Source organism: Enhydra lutris, unplaced genomic scaffold, assembly GCF_002288905.1.
Source record: "Enhydra lutris kenyoni isolate GAN:26980312 unplaced genomic scaffold, ASM228890v2 scaffoldscaffold37, whole genome shotgun sequence".
NCBI classification, from domain to species: Eukaryota; Metazoa; Chordata; class Mammalia; order Carnivora; family Mustelidae; genus Enhydra; species Enhydra lutris.
In genome coordinates, this window is record NW_019154121.1 from 8,340,732 (window position 1) to 8,362,036 (window position 21,305).

Here is a 21,305-nt window from a genome sequence, read left to right on the forward strand (position 1 = left end):
AACCAACCTTAAAACCCAAAACTGGAGGCATCACCCTCCTGAAACCAAGGAACCGGCAATGGGAAGCTCAGATGCTAAGAGCTGTGAACCGTGACGCCTCAGACGTTTAGCGCCTCACGTATGAAACATGCAGTGGTGTGGAGTCTGAGATCGCTGAGAGATGAGGATAATGAGAGAGGAGCAGAGAGTGAGGAACACGAGGTTTGAAGAATGTAAAGAACCTGGCTGAAAAGTAGTGGACAGTGTTACGCGGAATCCTTCACCAAGCTGCTTTTTGCTGCTCTCATCAGGCTTTCTGATACTTCCCCAAGAGCACACATGCTTTCCCGACTAGATTCTTCTAAAACAAAGTGAAAAATCTTGGTCATTCAGTTATAGCTGCATTTTTTTTTTTTTCCTGCTCAAAGTACAGCAGTATCACAGACATAGAGATGGTTTAAATGTCATTATTGTTAAGACCAGCTCCCTTCCCGATGGCACTTATATGTATCTCCTGAGATATGCAGCAAATACAGCTGTATACATACTTCTTACAATGTACTTATTCATTAAACTTTTCCATGTCCGAGAATAAAAAACTTATGTTCCTATAAAACCCGCTTATTTTTAAACAATTAAGTTATTTTATTTTTTCAAAGATTTATTTATTTAGAGAGTGAGAGCATGAGCAGGGAGAGGGGCACAGGAAGAGGGAGAGGGAGAGAGAGAGAAAATCCTCAAGCAGACTCCTGCTGAGCGTGGAGCCCAACTTGGGGCTCGATCCCAGGACCCTGAGATCATGATCTGAGCCAAAATCAAGAGTTGGCTGCTTAACTGACTGAACCAGCCAGGCACACTCAAGAATTAATTTAACAAACAAGAACAGGATTCCAGCCCCCACATGTGAGTATCACATGGTGTCCTCTTCGGTGTCAGCATGATAGTTTTTCCTTGCCACCTGAACATGAGCACTTTGTGAGGTCAACATAAAGTTCAATGATCTCATGAGTAAGCGTGCAAGCTTTCAATAAATAATGGAGTTGAACGTGAGTTCAACGTCTGATTCATAGACCCTCGCAAGGAGGCAGGAATCATTTCACATCAGCATATCTGAGGAGGAAAATGTAGAGATTGTAGAGATAATGGGGCCAACAGTCAACCCCAACTGATAAATGCAAGAAAGTCAAGCGTGTCTGTGTTCCTTGATTGTGGAGTCCCCCTGCTGCGGAGTCTCCAGCCAAGTCCTCCCTTTCTGCAGACCCAGCACATTCCTTCATGCCCAGCAGGACATACATGGCAGGGACCAAGGGGAGCCAGCTTCCGGTTTCGAGTAGAACTTCATAACCCTGCTACCCCATAGCTGCTCACCTGCCTGGCACACCACTCTGGGCTGCTGCTCTTGGACAGCAGGTCAAAAGTGGGCTCTTGGCCTCTTTCCCTCTTCAACATACTCCCTGCCCATTTTCTTAGCATCTGCTTCCTGCTTATTCTCTCCGGCTATCCTTGAATCCTCGGAAACTAACGTCTGCTTATTTCCTTGGAATCTACAGCTTTTTGTAGACTTTTGGCAGCTGAGCAAAAGCTGGGCTTATCTTACATATCATGACTTATTTAGAATGTAGCACAGTCTGGCACAAAGATGGTGTTCAGTAACTATGTATTAAATGATTGAGAGGAGAGGTGGATCTAAAAAAAGACTGTTAGTCTTCTGTCTGTATGCCCCTTGGGATTGAAGAGGGTCCCGTTGTAACTTAGTTCTTAGTCCTTGTGTCTCCTGTTCCGGAGCCACTCATGAGCAATTGTGGCATGAAAGAGAAACCTGAACCTAATATAGGAACTGAAGCTCCACACTCAAATATCCCCTTCGTTCTTTGGGCCCAGATAAAAGCTTCCATAGTTACTTCCGAGGCCAGACAGGGGTTAGGAAGCATACGGCCCACCAGTAAGCAGAGGTTTGGAAGAGAACGTACAGAAAATATACACTCTACACAACCACCTGTCATTTATTTCACAATGTTGTGGCATCTGGGTCCTCCCTCTCTCCTACCAGGATCAGGGAAGGAACTGGCTTGGCCAGGAGCAGTCCAGGGCTTGTGGAGGTCTGTCTGTCCACAAAGGAGCCCCAGGACCACTTGGGACTTACTGTATACACTGAAATCCTCATTATCTTCCTACACAAACAGTCAGAGGTCAGTTTTTTGTTTTGTTTTGTTTCGTTTTTTTTAGTTACCGATCATTCTTATGAGTTTCTGGAAATACAAGTTTTCTACAGAAAAGATGTTTTAAGAAAATAACTTTTCTCTCTGTTTTTAGTCAGCAGTTAAAGGAACGATGGAATCCCTTGTCTACCCATAGCACGGGGCCTCAGCGTGTGGCTGTGGAAAGATAAGGAAAGTAGTCTTGTCAGCAGGATGGGAAATGGCGCTCGTTTGTCTCCTCAGAACTTCCCGATTGGCTTAGAAGTTATCTGCCTAGCCTTAATGACAAATACAAAATCAAGCAGACACCATAGACAATGCTTAGGAAATGCTAAATAAAAAAACAGAAATCAAACTCCCTACCTCAATGAGCACAGGGATATGGAAAAATGTAGGTGCGTGGATGAATACCAGGAAAAGAAAAATATATCTAAGATTAGGGAAAAACCTGTAGAAAGAGTCCAAAGAGCTCCTGAATCAGGCGATACTTTCTGTGACATTATTTAAACATTTGTGTTTTTAAAAAGAAGCTTCCTTACATTATTTGTGGAACTAGAAGAACAAGGATTATATAATTAAATAATTAAAATTTCCTGTGGTAAACAACAGATGCCAAATAGCACTTAAAAAAATACTGGTCAGGCTTTAGGTTAGAAGAAAATTCCATAAATATCTACAAAAGAAACAGGTGACGTTGCTTGGGGCACCTGACTGTTTTGAGCTACTCTCTTTTATTTCTCTACCTTTTTTTTTTTTCTTTGTATAGAGCTTAGCTTCAACGCTGATAAAATGTGGGTGCCTAATACAGGAAATAGTTTTAGATTATCATTTGTTGCAGTGGCTTTTGTATAAAGAAGATGGTTGGCTTTTCTTTCTCTAATATTTTTTAGTCCCAAACTGTCATTCTAGCATTCATATTTTAATTCAACCACTCGCAAAAATGCTCCACATTTAAATCCCGGGAAAGAGGCCTTTCCAGCACTGGCATAAAAGGAGACATCATTTGGCATTATGCACGACAGACATAATGTTGCAGAACATTTTGGAAATATGTGGCTTGAATATTCAAAAAAAAAAAAGACTGAAGAGGGGAAGGGAAAATACAGCAGATAAGAGATATTTGTAATTGTTAGGTTCACAGTCTCATCCCTCGCTTGGACAATCATCTCTTCTGTCATAAATGTTTTGTTCCTGTCCATCCTCAAACCATCAGGGAAGTATGGTCTGGCCTTAAGGATGTCAAAACTGATTTTAAAAATCTCAGATTTGGGACGCCTGGGTGGCTCAGTTGGTTAAGCAGCTGCCTTCGGCTCAGGTCATGATCCCAGCGTCCTGGGATCGAGTCCCACATCGGGCTCCTTGCTCATCAGGGAGCCTGCTTCTCCCTCTGCCTCTGCCTGCCATTCTGTCTGCCTGTGCTTGCTCTCTCTCCCTCTCTCTCTCTCTGACAAATAAATAAATAAAATCTTTAAAAAAAAAAAAAAATCTCAGATTTAACAGAATGTGAGCCTGCATGAATTCATCTGTCTGTTTAAGCAGGCAGTTCAGTATCTCCCACCGAGACATGTAGGATTCAATTCATGGAACAGCCTGGCAGCCCCCAAGAGATGGGAGACTTTGGTTATTTTCGTCTGAGGCCATGGCTTGTTGACCTATCGGTAAAAGCCACTGAGCTTACCATGAATTTCTTCTCTTTCCTCCATTCCAGAAAAATCCAAGAACACCACCGAGAACACCATCAAAGGGAACTCTTTCCTCACCGTGAGTGCTGGAAAACGTATTACCAAAAATACCAAGAACTTGATAGAGCCATCATCACGCAGCTGGGGCAGTGGCTTGGCCACACAATGCTCTTGGAGCCATTCCAGGGTGACTATGTGAATTTCACATGGTGATAAACACTGCAGAGGGTCAAAAGCCATGCATTATGTTGCAATCTGTGCAACAGCTCTCACCTGCTTCTATGGTATATATGAGTTCTGCATTTTCCCCTTTGTCTTTGTCCAGGGCGGTCACTTGCAGAACAGCTGATCCCAGAGCAGCCGATTCAAACACAGACGCTTCATACAGTGGGCTGGTGAAATAGGGACTGTGATCATTAGCATCTTCCACATTCACAATGACTCGGGCCAAGTTTCTTCGATAAGGAAACTCCTGATCTCTGACCTTTAGGCAAAATACAAGAAGTGGTAGGACTAAAATCTTAAGTTGCAAGGAACTCACATGGCTATGTCTGTGGCAAACAGAAAATGAGGTAGCTCACAGAAAGTGCCTGATGCAATCCCAGGCACGGGGCAGGGCCACGGTAAGTGATGGTGCTACCAGGGGAGGGCACTAATGGTGAGCAGACTGAGAGTCGCGGCCACACTCATTTCATGATGACTGGCCCGTGGTGTGTGTTCAGCCTGTGTTCGTGGAGCTGCCACAGCACTTTCCTCTGAACCACCGCCCACAGCCGCTCCCCTCTCGTTCGTGTATCTAGCTGCTAATGGAATGGTGGATGCATGCTCTTCTGAAAGGGACACTCGAATGTTCGGTGAGAGAACTCATAAATGCAAAGCAGGCATTGCCCTCCATTCATTCATTCAACAAACATTTATTGTCACCTATTATCTGTCAAGTCCTGGCTTCACTTAGAGGGTTCAGCAGTGATTCAGATCTGGTCCTTGCCCTCCAGATGCTAACAGGTGGGTGGGGGATAGAAACAAGCAAATGGGTAGGAGGCCTGGCTGTGAGTGCCGGAATGGAGGGAGTCATAAGAAGCAGATAACCGGGCGCTCAGCTTCTTGGAAGAGGTAACAAAAATAAGTAGAAATGGCCAAACGGTGGTGTGGGCAGCATGTTTCAGGCAAGGACAGCCTCGAAGGCCAAGGCCCAGGACTGAGAGAGAACCCTGATCCCCAGGAAAATGAACCAAACCTTAGTTTCTAAAACGCCAGACCCCTCCTTGTGACTTCACCGAGCCACCTAACTGCTTTAAAGCCTCCCCTGGTTTGCATATGCCAGAAGCTTGCAAATAATCAACCCTTTAACCCTCACTGTGTGATTTTGCTATAATTTTATGTTGCGCTAATCAAATGTGTGCTTTGCGTTTGTTCAATTTTAGACTCCATAACTTCAGAGAGATGTGGAGAAATTAGAAAGCAGACTGAGGAGAGCCATCAAAGTAAAAGGGCTTTTCAGAAATAGTACCTAGAAGGAATGAGCAAAAGGACTAAAATGGCTTAGCACGGAGAAAGGCAGCCTAAAGGACATGTTTGCTCTAAATAATCCATTACAGCCATGACGAATGATACAGGGTGACCAAACTGAATTTTGAGTTTGTTAAGGAAAGAATGAACAGAAATGCATTGAGTCATGAGGATGGAGTTAGTCCTTGGCATACGGTTTCTGCCCCTGAATAAAACTCATGCAAAAACAACGGGGTGAGTGTGCTCAGTCCTCCCGCCTGTAGACTGGCCTTCCACACCCAGGGACCAAGCTGACCTCTGTATTTTGGGATTATTGAGACCTAGGTCTGTTCCAGTGGAATGTCCAAGGGTACAGGAGTTTTGTCTCCTTCCCATTCCCGGGGTTTAGAATGGTGCTTGGTACTCAGTAGGTGCTGGAGAAATATCTGTTGAATGAATGAGAGGGCAGATCTAATAGTTCCTCTGAGTCCCTCTTGCTCCTCCCACCTAGGGTGGGCGGGGGCGGGGGGGCGGGTGCAGTGTGTGGTTCTCAGCTGGAAACTGCCAAGGGCATGGCTTCCTTCCTCTGGCCCAGGAGTGTTTCCAGACTTGGGGAGAAGGAAGAGTAGTGCTTAGAGGAACATCACTTTCAGCTGCTGGGAAACTGGTAGCATCTTAACGTGTTTTAAAAGCAATCAGTACCTGAGGTTTAGTCTGGGTCTCAAGAAACTTAGGGGGTCTGTTAAGCAGGGGCTGTGCGATTTCCCCCAGGTTTCTTGGGTGGTCAAAGGGACAGATTTTGGTCAATAAACTAGTCAAGGATGTTTCTTATCAATCTCTACTTCTCATTTATGTGAACTAAGAAAATTCCATTTTAAAATTAAAGCAACTTCCACATAATTTGGAGGGCCCATGAACCCAAATTCAGACTTAATGAACACTCTCCGCAGGCTTTGGTATGTTTTGAGATCTGTTTTGGGTGGCGGTATTTATGACTAGATCCAACGCCAATGCAGTAAGTAATAAATCAGTCTTCTAAATGCTTCCAAGGACTGAGCAATGCATATTTTGAGTAAATGATTACCCTTGTTATTAACTTCTCAAGGAACTTCTTTTAAACTTTTCCACAGAATCTTCTGGATGAGAACCAGTATCATAGCCTGAAAGATTTACCGAAACATGGCCCGTTCCTTTTCTTCCAAGTCAGCCTGTCAGCAGCCACTGTTGCAGAACTCATCTACTCTTTCAGTCTGGCAAAAATATCTGGTCACTCCAGGAGAGTAGCCATTTTCCTCAGGGAGATAAAAAGGCAGAAACGAAGGTGGCCCTGCTATGAGAAGACCAAATTCACTCCTAATTACAACATTTAAGGGCCCCGTACTTCTGAAGACCAAGGGTGAAAGACTGTGTTAGGAGAGCGCAATAGCAGTGTGGTCCTACCATGATGTTGAGGATATGCTTGTCCTGGGCCTCGTGGTCCAGCCTCTCAGCAGTGTAGAGCACACCAGTGCTAGGGTCAATCCGGAATTTCCTCATGCTGGCCGAGTCGATGCTACTGTGGACAGTGTAGCTCAGTTTGTGCTTCTCGTCTCTATCTGTGGCTTCAATCTGCAAGATCTCTGTATCTGGAAGCACGTCCTCAGAGATTGTGACATCGTAATTCGGCTGAGAGAATTCTGGGCCATTATCGTTATTATCCAGCACTTTGATAAATACCTATAGTTAAAAGAAGACAAGAGTGATGGTGAATGCCAATTCACTCATTGCTAATAAAGAGGCTCCCTCCCTCTCTCCTCCCTCCGCGTCCTTGGAGCCCAGCTTCCAGTAGTAACTATCTCAATATGTAGGAAGATCTCATATGAAAACATTCCATAATTAGAGGTTGACAATAAACCAGTAGTTCACATAAGCAGGAACATAAACTATGAGCTAATCAATATTCTCACTATTAATTGAACAGCTGAGACAGGCCCCTGGGAGTGATAAAGCCACAGGACTATCTCAGGCATAATGTAAGAGATCACAAGGTGACCTTAGTCTGGTATGTTTCTATTATCTTAAGTTTTATTATGAGCTCCTTCAAGTGGATGCAACATGGAAACAGTGATGGGATAGTAAAAGTAATAATGAGGCAGAGGAAGGGGAAGCACAAACACAGGTGTGGTTTTCTCAGAGCAATCAGGACTCAACTGCAGGGGCCCCACACAGTGGTTCTTCTTCAAATGGGAGACATCTGGCAAAGAGCATGGTACTAATGATGGTGAAAATACGGCATTCCCAAGTTTCTTTCTTTCTTTCTTTTTTTTTTTTTAAGAGTTATTTATTTGACAGAGAAAGAAAGAGTGAGTGAGCACAAGCAGGGGGAAAGAGAGAGGGAGAAGCTCCATCCTGGGACCCTGGGATCATGACCTGAGCTGAAAGCAGACCCTTTACTGACTGAGCCACCCAGGTGCCCAAGTTGGTTTTTTTTTTTATAAGGCATTTTCTTACAAAACATTTCAGGCAGACATAAATAAGTAATAGTAATAAAATAACCAAGTCATAGTTTAATGAACCCTCACATATTCATAGCTCAGCTTTGATGGTGATCAATTTACGGCTAATCTTGTTTTATATATGTACTTATTCATCCCTGTCTGCTCCCCCTTTTAGTTTGAAGCAAATCCCATCCTTTCAATATGTATCTTTAAAAGATAGGGACCCTTACTATTAACACACAAACATATACACACTACCATTACTGCACCTAAACCAAGAAAACAATAATTTCTTAATATTAAATATTCAGGGTGTTCATATTTCTATAATTTTTAGGGTGTTAGGTATATTTATAAAAAGAAACATATTTTTAAAAATCAGGACACGTAAATAAGGTCCAAACATTACATTTGGTTGGCATGTCCTTTAATCATCTTTTAATTTATAGGTTCTCCTTCTGTCTCCTTTTATTTCCTTGCAATTTTTATGTTGTTGCTGCTGGTGGTAAACAAACTGTACCATTTTCTCTTTAGGTGTCACAGCCCAAATTTGGCTCATTCTTCCCCTTTGTTTTGTTCTCCATGTCCCTTTGTTTCCTGTATTTCTTACAAACTGCTAGTTTGTAAGATCTAGGAGACTTTGTAAGATTCACATTCAATTTCCTTTCTCTTCCTTTTTTTTTTTTTTTTGACAAAAAAAAATCTCTAATGGTTGAGACAGTATATTTCCATCTGGATATATATGACATCTAGTTATCATCCTTGTTTTGTGGTATTAGCAACCACTGATGATCATTACAGAGATAACATTTATTTATTAAAAATATGAAATGGTAATGTTTTATTCCTCATTTCTTAGGTAGAGTAGTTCTAAAAAGAAACTTCTTTCCAATTACGTGGTTTATTCTGAAAGACAATTTATGTAGTAAAGTCATAACTAATATTTCATTCTTTCCCTTTGTTTACTATTTCAAAATAACAAATTGGTTCTCCAACTCATTATTTATTTTTTTTTCAAGCATCGGTATGAGTGCATGAATTTAATCACAGAAGATATATTTCTGTCTGTTGCAGGTACTATACTTACTGATGCACGAATGGCCCTTCCTTGGCCCGTGGGAGCCTCTTTAAGTTGGCTCTTGAGATCTTTTGACACAATTCTTAGAGTCTTTGATAGCTTCTTTACTTTCTAATAATTGTTACTGGTGATATTTTCCAGGGTCACCTTGTACGTTTTCTGACCCAGTCTTACATTATCCATTTCTCTGTCCAAAAATCATTGATTTCTTTTTAGTTAGAAAATGGTGCTAGGAATGATCATGGCTATTGGATTTGCTATTGTATTTAGCTTTTTTCAGTGGATGGTCAGCAAAGGTCTTTTGTTGTTAATAATCATTTCATGAGTTCATACTGACACTTCCAATTCAAAATTAGGGTATCGTGTTTTTTACTTAATCTCATTCTTTTTATATTTGTATCCCATGCTGAAACCCCAAGCTAAAATTTCTCATGCTGACTGACATCATCACAATAATTCACTGTTTTATATGAAATACATGCACACAAGCCTCAAATTATAATACAATATTGGTACTGAAATTACATTACAACTATGATCATTCAAAAGTGATTTAATATTATTTTTAGTTCTTTTGGTCTTTGAGATTTATCGCACTAGGGATATATAGTCACATTAGTATGTTTAAAGTCACAGAAGAGTTCTTCTTTGTGTAGCTATGCCATCAACATATAGACGTTCATTTGCTTCCATTTACTTTCAAATTTCAAACTTGTTTTAATATTGAATTTTGTTTTACATTATATGTGAAAGTACCAATGTCAAATTTACAAAAACAGTATAATTAAAGTAGTTTAGCTTCTATCTCTTTCCCCCTCATCCTATTCCCTTCTTTTCTTATAGGTAATGATATTTTTTAAAGATTTATTTATTTATTTGAGAGATAGAGACAGAGAAAAGGTGGGAGGGGGGCAGGAACAGAGGGAGAGAGAATCCCAAGCAGGCTCTGACCTGAGCCTGGAGCCCCAGCTTGATCTCATGACCCTGAGATCATGACCTGAGCCAAAACCAAGAGTTGGTTGCTTAATTGACTGGCCACCCAGGCCCCCAGCCCCCAGTTGCCCCCGGTGAATGATTTTTAAAAAAGTTTAATGTTACGTTTTATCCATCTCTTTCACTAATATAAACATACTGTATACATTTCCCCAACCCCTGCCCCCCACACCCCGGGCACACAGACATGCTATGTCACTTAACATCATATCAATGATTCTCAATTGAGGATGACTTTGTCCCTAAGGGGATATGTGGAGACATTTTTCATTGTCCAGCTGGGAGTTGGGGTGTTCCTGGAATCTAATGGATAGGGGGTAGCGATGCTGCTAAACATCCTACAATGTACAGGCTTGTCCCTCGCATCAAAGAACGATCTGACCTGAAACATCAATAGTGTCACTGTTGAGAAACTCTACATTATCGTATTCTACCTTTTTTTTTTTTAAAGATTTTATTTATTTATTTGACAGATAGAGATCACAAGTAGACAGAGAGGCAGGCAGAGAGAGAGGAGGAAGCAGGCTCCCCGCTGAGCAGAGAGCCCAATGTGCTCGATCCAGGACCCTGGGATCATGACCTGAGCCGAAGGCAGAAGCTTTAACTCACTGAGCCACCCAGGCACCCCTGCATTATCGTATTCTAAAGACTAACCCACACCATACAGAGATACTCTTCCAGTGAGTAGGTGGGTCACAGTTTATTCAACCTTTCCTCTATTGATGCTCATGTAAGATGTTTCCAATTTTCACTCTTAGAAAGAATGAGCAAAGAGAAGTCTTGGGCCTGGGTCTTTTTATATTATATTTGGGTCCCTACAATTATGAGTGTTCGATCAAAGTATAAGTGCTTATATAGTTTTGTTAGTTATTTCCATATTCCTCTTCCCGAAAGTTTTATTAATTTGTATTCCCATAGCAATATATAAGAATGGCTGTCTTCCACAGCTTTGCCAACAGAGTACATACTCAAACTTTTGTATTTTTTGCCAATCTGATGGATAAAAAATAGCATTTCAGTGTACTTGTAATTTGTCTTTCTCTTATTATGAGGATGAGCATCTTTTCATATGTTTAAGAGTCATTTGCATTTCTTTTTCTGTGAAAATTATTTATATCAGCTCATTCTTTTATGGGTTAGATGGCCTTTTACTTTTTTATTTTTGGAAGCATGGTGATATAAATTGCAAATATGTTTTCAATTCTTGTCACTTAACTTCATTTTGCTATGGTGATTTTTTTTTGCGGGGGACATGCAAAAGCTTTTATTTTTATTTTCATGGAATTGAATACATCAGTCTTTTCCCTTATTGTTTCTGGAAGCTGAGTCATACTTTAGAATATTTTGTACACTTTCAGGTTACAGGTGAATACACTCATTTTTGAAAAAATAGCACTTGCATGTTTCCTTTTCTTACATTCTCTACTCCATTTGGAATTTTTCCTATATTATGTGAGGAATGGATCCAGTTTTATTTTTTCCACATGGCTTTCCCTTTATTTTAATGCCACTTTTTACAAGACCATCAAATTCCCACTGATTTGAGAGGCTTTTATTGTATGCTAAAGTTACATATGCAAATGGTATATTTCTGGATTTTCTATTGGTTTATTTGTCTTTTCATATGTCAATATAAAATATTTCAATTACAAAGCCTTTACAGAATGTCTTTTTTTTTTTTAAGATTTTATTTATTTATTTGACAGAGAGAGACCACAAGTAGGCAGATAGGTAGGCAGAGAGAGAGAGGAGAAAGCAGGCTCCCTGCCAAGCAGAGAGCCCGATGCAGGACTCGATCCCAGGACCCTGAGATCATGACCTGAGCTGAAGGCAGAGGCTCAACCCACTTAGCCCTCCAGGCAGGCGCCCCTTTACAGAATGTCTTAACTGGAAAAGTTAGGCCCTTTCTTTGTTCTTTTTAAAGGTTTTCCAGGCTATGCTTGCTTTGTTGTTCTTCAAAATGAATTTTATAATTGACTGGTATAGCACCTGACAAAAAATTGACAGTGTTTTAAATTGCTTTATGGCAAAAGGATAGGTTAACTCTAGGAGAACTGATCCTTTATGATGGAGTCTTCCTATCCAAGGACATAGTTTGTCTTTTTTCATTTATTCCGATCTATGGTTTCATTTTGCAGGGATGTTTTAGTTTTCCTCAAATAGGTTTTTTTTTTTTTTTTTAAAGAATTATTTATTTATTTAAGAGACCGAGAAAGCATGTGTGCAGGGGGAGGGGCAGAGGGAGAAGAGGAGAGAGAGCCTCTCCAGCCAACAGCACTGTAAGTCATGCCTGAATGAAGCCCATCGAACACACATATTTTCTCTTAAGGCACATTACGTCCTTCTTGCACTTGGGAACACTAGATTGCACTTCAGTACTACATTTTGGGGTCTTTCAAATCATGAGATTACCAACAAAGAACACAAAATGCAAAAAAATGTGGCACTGAATAGACTGCAAACAGGACGCCTGTACATAGTATGAGAGCTGAGATAAGATGGCGGAACATTACCTTATTCAATAGCAGGGAAAATATTTTGCTGCTCTGCACATGTCAGGGAATGAACACAAGGGTGCTGAGAACGTTGATTTTGGGATTATAGATAAATTTCAGAGATCATCAATGCATACCCAGCATCTAGCTCAGGGATGGATACTTCACAGGCACTCGATAAATATTATAGTTAAATATTTGGTATCTTGGTACTTGTAGGTACCTTAGACATAGATTGAGATACCACAATTTTATCACAAAATCTTTGACACCACAGATTTTATTCTCTTAGGCCGTGATCCAGGTGAAATGATTATAAAGATGATGATGATCATAATATTAATAGTATAATTTAACAATAACAATGACAACAATAAAACTATTAGACATTGTAGTAATAATAGTAGCAGCAATTAGATCAATGATGATATTCTTCCTTTTATTTTTATAGTACTTAAAAAAAGCTCCTTTATTTTTGTCGAGTTTTCTTGAATTGGGGACCATCTTAATTATTAAAAGCACTGAGGGGTGCCCGGGTGGCTCAGTTGGTTAAGTGTCTGACCCTTGATTTTGGCTGGTTGTGGGATACAGTCCCATGTCTCGCTCTGCGCTGGGCATGGAGCCTGCTTGAGATTCTCTCTCTCCCTCTCCATCTTCCCTTCCCCTGCCTCCAGCTCTTGCATGGGTGTGAAAGGACTCTCCCAAAAACAAAACAAACCAAAACAAAACCACCCAAACTCATATATCCAAAATGCACAAAATCCCACAAACAAGGGAGTCCATGTTGAAGGATTACATTTCTTTTACCTTTTTCTTTATAAATTTTATAACACAGATTGCTTTATCTCATCTATTTGCACTGGCTAATACTTATAGCACAATGTTAAATAGTAGTGAAGACGGTCATCTTCTTGTCTTATTACTGACTAGCAGGAAAACTTTTACCAATTCTCCTTTAAAAGTAATATGCAGGCATTTGGCTGCATTCTACAAAATTATTTACTTTTTAAAATAAATGTGGTCAGACCATGGCTCCCCCTATAAATTTCTGCACGGTCATTCACTTTGGTGCATATGAGCTTTTCTGAAGAAGAGAAAAGGGCAGTGCTATGACCTCTGTGTCAGTAAGACTTGCTCACAGAGTGAGTCTGACATGGGAACAAGATTTGCCTGGAGTTTATGGTGAAAAAAATGGGGGGGGGCAAGAAGTATGCTGTGAGTTTTAGGTATTGTTTCTAATCTTTACTGTATTTGGAAGTCATACTAGATTCTTTGATTGCCAATTCTTCCTTTTAAAAAGTTCAAGTTAACTTAGTCAAGATGCTAAAATATTTGTGTTCACAGAAGCAGTTATATTAATGGAATAAAAAAGCCTTTCCAGCCAGCAAGGCTGCCCTGACCTTCACGAAGTTTCTAAGTTGATGTGCTCCTGAAAAGCTTGCCTCTTTCTGCTTGCTTTGTCTTGAGCCTAATCTACAGTCAGAACAAGTGTTTCTCTGTCAAAGACTTCCTTTTCCTCATTTGCTTTTTATTTCCCACAGTTGGGGCCATTTGTGAGCTCCTGAACTAACAAACAAAGCAAAGTAAACCTCAAAGACGTTGCGCTCAAAATGGTAATTGAAAGGCCTAAAGAAGCACAATGGAATTAAAGTGGGAGGAAACCTGAATGTAGGAAGTCTCTTCAGAGCTGGATTCAATGCTGCTCCCCACAAACACTTTGGGTTTTGCAGGCTCATCGAAGCTAAGTTTGGGTAGATGCCAAGCCTGGCTTTACAAAGACTCATGGAATGAAGTGTTCATGGGGTGTGTTAGAGGGTAAGGCCTCCATCTTTTATGAGAACCAATTAAGTCTTAAATTACCGAACCTCTGTTGTGCCCCTCTTGGCATTTCAAAACCATACTTAAAATACTCAATGGTTGTTATGTCAGAGGTAGTGCCCCTTGTAATCTCCCCAGGTTTACAAGTTTTGTTTTTTGAACATGTATATAGAAAAAAATATGTCGGTATATGTTTGTTTAACAATGTATCAATCCATATCATATATGTGTCTTAAACTTTATGGTCCCCAGGGTATTAATGGGAAAAATGAGAATCAGAGAAGTCAAAGGGTGTGCCCAAAGTACCAATGGCAAGGCTAGACTTACACTTGGTCATATGGAGTCAAATTTGACACTCATTCCATCATACCATTTCCACATACCCTCAAATTATATACACACTAATTGTAAAAGCACTAACATGTATGTGAACAATTACATGTGCAAATATTATATGCTTTGCTATATGGAAATCCTAACTGACACAAGAGATAATTGACATGATCATTGTCATTTGGGGAATATTAATCATAGGATTATTCTAAATAGAAATTTCCCTGCTGCCTTTAAAATTGGAATCCATCTTCCAAAATTGATTTACTTGTAAGTTGTTAGGCACAGATCTATGACATACAGTGAACTTTTATCATTACTATTTTTTTTTTAACAGAAAGTCCCACCTTGAGTGCTGTGAAGTGTGTAAACCTGGCGATTCACAGACCTGTACCCCTGGGGCTAATAAAACATTATATGTTTAAAAATATAAAAAAAAAAAATTAAAAAAAAAAAGTCCCACCTTAGGTTTGGACTGCTGCCTTTTTTTTTTTTTTAAATCTCTATGTAATTGTACTAGTTCCAGTATTTTCCTAATGTAACTGTATAAGGAGGCTCGTGGCTACTTCCTTTCTCACCTACTAAGAGGGAGATGACACTAAAGAAGAGAAATGAAAAGCTTTGACAACGAAGGTATCCCTTGGGAGTTCCTTCATCTAGGGAATCACGGAGCAGCTTTGGCAAAAGGATTCATTCCTACCCTCACTGGCCTTTAAGCAGGGAGATGACACTAAAGAAGAGAAATGAAAAGCTTTGACAACGAAGGTATCCCTTGGGAGTTCCTTCATCTAGGGAATCACGGAGCAGCTTTGGCAAAAGGATTCATTCCTACCCTCACTGGCCTTTAAGCAGGTATAAGGTAGAGGGAAAGGATAAGACAGAGGCTAAGTCTTCAGGACAAAGTCTGCTTTTTGAGGAAGGAGGCCAGTTAGGAACTCCCAACACATCCCTTAGAGACAAAAGAATGGAATCCTCACGGCTGTGGAGGGCAAGGTCAACCCAAGGAATGCTAACCAGGCTAACCAAGGCTAACCAAGGCTAACCAGACCTCTCAGCCCCAGTGCATACACTCTTCCGGTAGAAAACCTCTCTGGCTCATTAACTCAATTAACTGCTTTTGTGGAGCTGAAGAACTTTGGAGATTATCTGAAAGAGATTTTTAATCTCAGGTTTGGCTATGGAGCATACAAATACAAGCTGATTTTCATATCTTTATAAATCAAAGCAAGACTTGAATAAGAAAAGCATATTAAAATCACAAAAGCATAAATCACAAGCCCCTGAATCAAATCAATGTAATTTTTATATTATTATTTGGGCATGAATATCTCTGCTGTCTTTCATGAATAACAATGAAAGTCACACACACAGTATCTTATAGCTATCAGGTATATTATTCCAATTTTAAGTTGATGATTAGACTAATAACAGCTGCATATGTCCAGCACATCACAGATATTGAGATAGCTCAAAAAATCTTATTTTATTCTGATAATAACCTATGAAATATGGAAGGTGTTATCCCCATTCTACAGAAGAAGCCGATTCTCACAGAGATAGTACTACATTTCATGAAAACAAAGACAAGAACTGGTTCAGTGCTGACTTGAACTTGGGTCACCTGATTCAAGGTCAGTGCTCCTTCCTTTATACCAGATGCTTCCACTAATGAATCATATATTCTGTATAGAAGTGTAGGGAAAATTTTCTGAAATCTGATTTTGAGAAAAAAAAGATGGGTTTGGACCTCTTTACCTATGTGCACCCAGGATAGCCACCCAACCCATCTGTGTGCCAATTTCTCACTAGAAAATTAAGTGTAATGATAATACTTGATTTAACTATTCCCAGTAAGACAGGAAAATAAAACAAGAAAGAAGCTTGGTTAAGTCTCATTGTGCAAAGACCAGGCATTATATATTACTATATATTTCTATCCATGGTCCTTTGGAAGAGCCGTGTTCTGCATTTATTTAAATTTGTTATGAAGATGCAGTAGCTCAGATGGACTTGATAGATGTATGGGGAAAGTTTTTAAAACCCGTAATTTCTCATTCTTGGTAATGTGTGTCCCTGTGGCACATAAACGCATCTGGCTTAGTGGAGGCTCTGAGGAGACTGGGATATTTTGCTCTCTCCCCAGCATGGCTGGCTGGCTATGAGACATTCTACTAGTCACAGGTGGCACTATGTTCTCCATGCAGCAATCGTAACAGGTGTCCCCCTCATAACCAGGAGAGCAAGGTGGGTTTCTCTGGCTAAGTGTTCTAAGGTGGCTACCTTAGAACAGGTAGCAAAGATTTACCCTTGCTTTTGAGAGGTGGCTCAGGGCGGTGGTTGAGAGAGAAGGTTCTGGAATCTAGCTACCTACCTCTGAATCCTGATCTACTCAAGTTACATAAACTTGCTTTGCTCAGTTTCCTTTTCTGCAAAATGAAGATGACAACGGTTTCTTATTTCTAACATAACAAATGACCACAAACCTGGTTTAAAACAACACCCATTTGTTATCGCCTGGCTTGGTTAAGTCAGAAGTTTGAGTACAGTGTGGCTCACTTGTTCATGAGACTCTTACATAGAGTCCCACGAAGCCAAAATGAAGAGGTCAGCGGGGATGGAAGTTTCCAGGGGGTGAGTCAGCTCCAGGCTCATTCAGGTTATTAACCAAATTGAGTTCCTTGAGGTGAGAGGCCTGACGTTCCCGTTTCCTTGTGGGCTGTCAGCTGGAGTCCCTTTCAGCCCCTCAAGGCTACCTTCATGCCTTGCCAGGTTGTCCCCTCCCTACCTGAACTAGTGATGAGGTTTCAAATCATCTCACAAATTTGAATCTCTGACATCCCCCTTCGCTGCCTCTCTTCCTATGCCAGCTGGAGAAACTCATCTTATGTGCTCATTTAGTACATCTGAATCTTTAGAACTCGAAATCTGCAGAATCTTTTTATATTCTGTACTCACGCTAGGGAATCTCAGTAAGGAAAAGGATGTTTATTTGCCACCAGGAATTGTAGCTCTGAGGCACAAGAATCCTACAAGTTGGGACAAAAGAACAAAAAGGAAGATGAAGGGAGGGTTTTCATGTAGACACAGAGATCCCTGAGGCTCTGATAAAGATGACATTTGTGAAGTGAAATTCTACATGTTGTTTCTGGCCGAATTGAAGCTCTTGTCATAGATGTTTTATGATTCCAAAGGAACAAAGGAGAGAAAAGTTCCCAAAGGAAAAACTGAACAGGTGTTTTGGGCAACAAAACATTGATTTAGTTATATGGTGAAGGGTACTGTTTGATGATAGAATCATGAAGTTGGCCTTGGGTCATGGGTTGGAGTGTGCTTTAGTGATTTCTAAAAGAAATCTAGAATGCCTTTTCTTTACCAAAACATCTTTTTGTAATAATGTCCTTGATACTGAGGGCTTTGACTAATTGAGAGAACTCCTTCTGTCTTTATTGTCAGAGGTGCTGTGGCAAATGTGAGCAGAGGCCTGGGTTGACATGGGCTGGACAGGGACTGGGTGGGTGTTCAGGCCCAAACACAGCCTTATGGACAGAGTAATGGTTTTCTGGTGATAATAATGATGACACACAAGTTTATACTTTGGAAATGGTTAGTTCTCACTTCTTGAGACCCTGGAGACACAGAGTGACTTGGAAGGTTTTGACAAGAAAATCTCTTGCTATCCTTCATTAACCTACTCAGCTTGCCCTTGCCAAAGGAAACCTCCAAGTTCACCCCCATTCTCCCACTTTCCCATCTGCTCTGGAGATATGTATGTTAGTCTGAACTAAAAATCAGCCAAAGTAGGACTTGAACAATGTGTACATTCAAAGTCTGATAATCTATGCTTCCAAGTTAACTTTTAAAGAGTGTGTGCCTATCAGTCATCTGGTTTTAAAATTCTGAATCACTGTGACCTCAGGCATCTAGCATAGCTCCTAGCACATGGTACAAACCCGAGAAATATTTGTGGAATACATGCTGTTCAGTGATTTCTCATCTGGTCCTAATGAAAGTCTAAAAGAAAAGTTTCATTGATAATTTTTTTTTCGGTTAACACGAATCAGTTGTGTGCTTTCAAGATCCAGCATATCCGCCATGCAGACCCTGCTAGCTGTGCCCCACCTACCATTTGCTCACTCATCGTAAACATATTTCATGTGTATCTATAACATTCTGGGCACACACCAACTTACCCTTTCATTCAATTGTTATAAAACCCTGGAGAACAGTGTGGGAATGAATATGGCTCCATGCTCTATTTGTATTTTACTCAAATCCGTCTTGTGTTTTTAAGTGGTGCTAAAAAGTTGAGGTTGACTATGCTAAGAACTGGCGAATTCCAAAAGTGAATGAGCAATAAAGACTTAGCAATACTGAAAGTGGGTTGTTTTGTCTTAGTCTTTGGGGCTTGCTTTTAGATTGAGTCCCTAGGATCCCTACCGTGCTGTCTTTTCCAGGAGTCTGTATTTTAGCCTTGAAAATCCTCTAAAGCAGTGCAGATTTAAGTAGGACAGCCATATAATTTATTGTCCCAATTTTAAGAGTGAATGGGATAATTATTAGTAGTTACACTGGTGCAACAGGTGTTAGTGGGCATCTCGCAGGTAGTCAGGGCTGTATAGTCGTCCTAGGGAGAAGACATGGATTGAAGGATACAGAGACATCACACACTGGCTGCCATGTCTCCTGCACATGATGGCCCCTTTCTGGGGGTCCATTAATTTGAGTGAAAAGTAAAAGGTAAAGAAAACAAAGGCAAAAAGTAAAGAAGTAAAACTGAGAACAAACCCTACTGTTTCTTTAAAATTTCACTATTTTATGATTATGCACAGCCTCAAAGGAGAAAGTCTTATCGTACTTTTGAAACCACTTCAAACTTAGGGGCAGCACATGAAAAGATCCCCTTCTCTCCTTTTTAAACCTGCATAGTTATAAGAGCTTACATCACGTTTTAAACAAATTCACACTTGCTAACTTTGGGGTTGGCAATGATTTCATCTTCACATCCTGAAGCATTGCGTTGAGGAGTCTCAGAGCACAATTTGGGCTGAAAAGGAGAAGGACCGTGATTGATGAGTGATGGCATCTGGGGTTGTGAGAACAGGAGAGAGAAGTAGGGAGAATGGAAGGGGTATAGGACAGGTGTGTATGCCAGTCCTAATATAGAAGACAAAAAAAATCTTGTATTTGGGGTAAATCTGCCCCCGCTGATATCTAACACCGTTTTAGTTTCACCCAGAGATTTTCTTCTCATCCTTGCTTTGAATGCTATTTCATCAACACTCACATGCCAAAGTCCGAGCAGTGGTCCTCACCCCTGGCTGCTTGTTAGTTAGAATCCTATAGGATCTCTGCAGGTGGGGCCCAGGCTTCACTCGTTTTAATATCCTACGCCCCACGACCAGGGGATTCCATTGGGCAGCCGGGATGAAGGACCACTGGCACAGAGACTAGAACCAGAGATGGGATGCAGGGCACCCAAATCTCAGTCCTTGTACTTAATGAAGTCTGTGTGACCTTGAACATATCACTCATCTGAGTTTGTGGAATTAACTTGGACTCCTTGGTGTTAGTCTAGCTCTAACTCTCTGAGACTGAAAAGTGAGAAGGTGAAGAATATAATGGTGTGTTGACTCAGATGATGTACATGTCCTCTTCTATGTAAATTCAAGGAAAGCTGACTTTGTTGTCTAAGAAAGAAATCTACAGTCAATGATTAGGAAGAAAAACGTATCACTCTACCATGCATGAACAGTCACAGCTAAGTTATACAATATCATTGATAGAATCCTTTCCTAGGTTGTTCTCTCATATGCTTTTTTTTTTAAATAACAGTAGAAATCCATGGACAACATTTACAAATTCCAATACATTCTTTAATCACTTGCACCACTGACATTAGCAGATCGTTGAGCATTCTCACCATTTAGTAATTTGACATCTTACCTGAGTGACAGCAACATTTGTCCCATCGGTGACTTCCACACTCATATTATAGATGGACCTCTGTTCTGCATCCAAAGGTTTTGCAATGACAATGGTCCCAACACCCTTCTCTGCGTCAAAAGAGCTGTCAAAATTCCCCCCTGATGATTTCACAAAAACAACACAAAATTAGCATATCTGAGAAGTTATTACATCTATTGAAGCATATAGCTTTAAAGGGAGATCTCATATAGAAATATTTTTTGACAGGCATCCCCATGGTTCAATTTTATACATCTTAAATGGGACCTCTTTATTTCCAACTTAATTTGTATTTCCAAACACAGCCTCTACAATGCATTACAAATGTCACAAAAAAAAAATGTATTGCAAAGAAAAACCTCAGCACTAATGTTAAAGAAGTAAAGCATAACCTGACTCAGTAAAATATTTAGAAAGCTTGAGGCCCTCCAACCCCTTGTGGTTTTTCTGCTAAGAATTTCTAGACCTTTCTGCTTTTTCTAAAATAGATTAAATTCTAAGTAAATAAGTAATCCAATTATTAACAAAACTGTGTAGACATTCTTAAATCTAGGATTGATGGTAAACATTTGGTTGATAGAATTCAGATTCCCTCCAGTAGATGTCAGAAATAAAAGTATAAATAGTAGAAAATAAGAAAAAGGACAAAAAAATTGAGTTTCAAGTAAAAAACTTTGTATCTGCAAGTTGGGGTGTTTATAGAAAATTTTTTTTTTTGCCATTTGACAGTGTGAATTATTTTTGTCCCCCAAAGGTAGCAAGTTTATGGGAGATTTATAAAATGAAATCTGGAAGGACGT

General features: G+C 40.2%; 1 protein-coding gene across 1 annotated transcript in view; it reads right to left on the reverse strand.

The window, feature by feature from the left end:
- The window catches only part of LOC111154480 (FAT atypical cadherin 3), a 507,157-nt gene that overhangs the window by 88,393 nt on the left and 397,459 nt on the right, over positions 1–21,305 (reverse strand). Inside the window, exons 6-8 of the mRNA XM_022514093.1 lie at positions 20,485–20,624; positions 6,788–7,063; positions 4,133–4,343 (exon numbers count right to left, since the gene is read on the reverse strand). Coding sequence (XP_022369801.1) covers positions 4,133–4,343; positions 6,788–7,063; positions 20,485–20,624 — 627 coding nt within the window. The remainder of the gene's footprint in view (positions 1–4,132; positions 4,344–6,787; positions 7,064–20,484; positions 20,625–21,305) is intronic.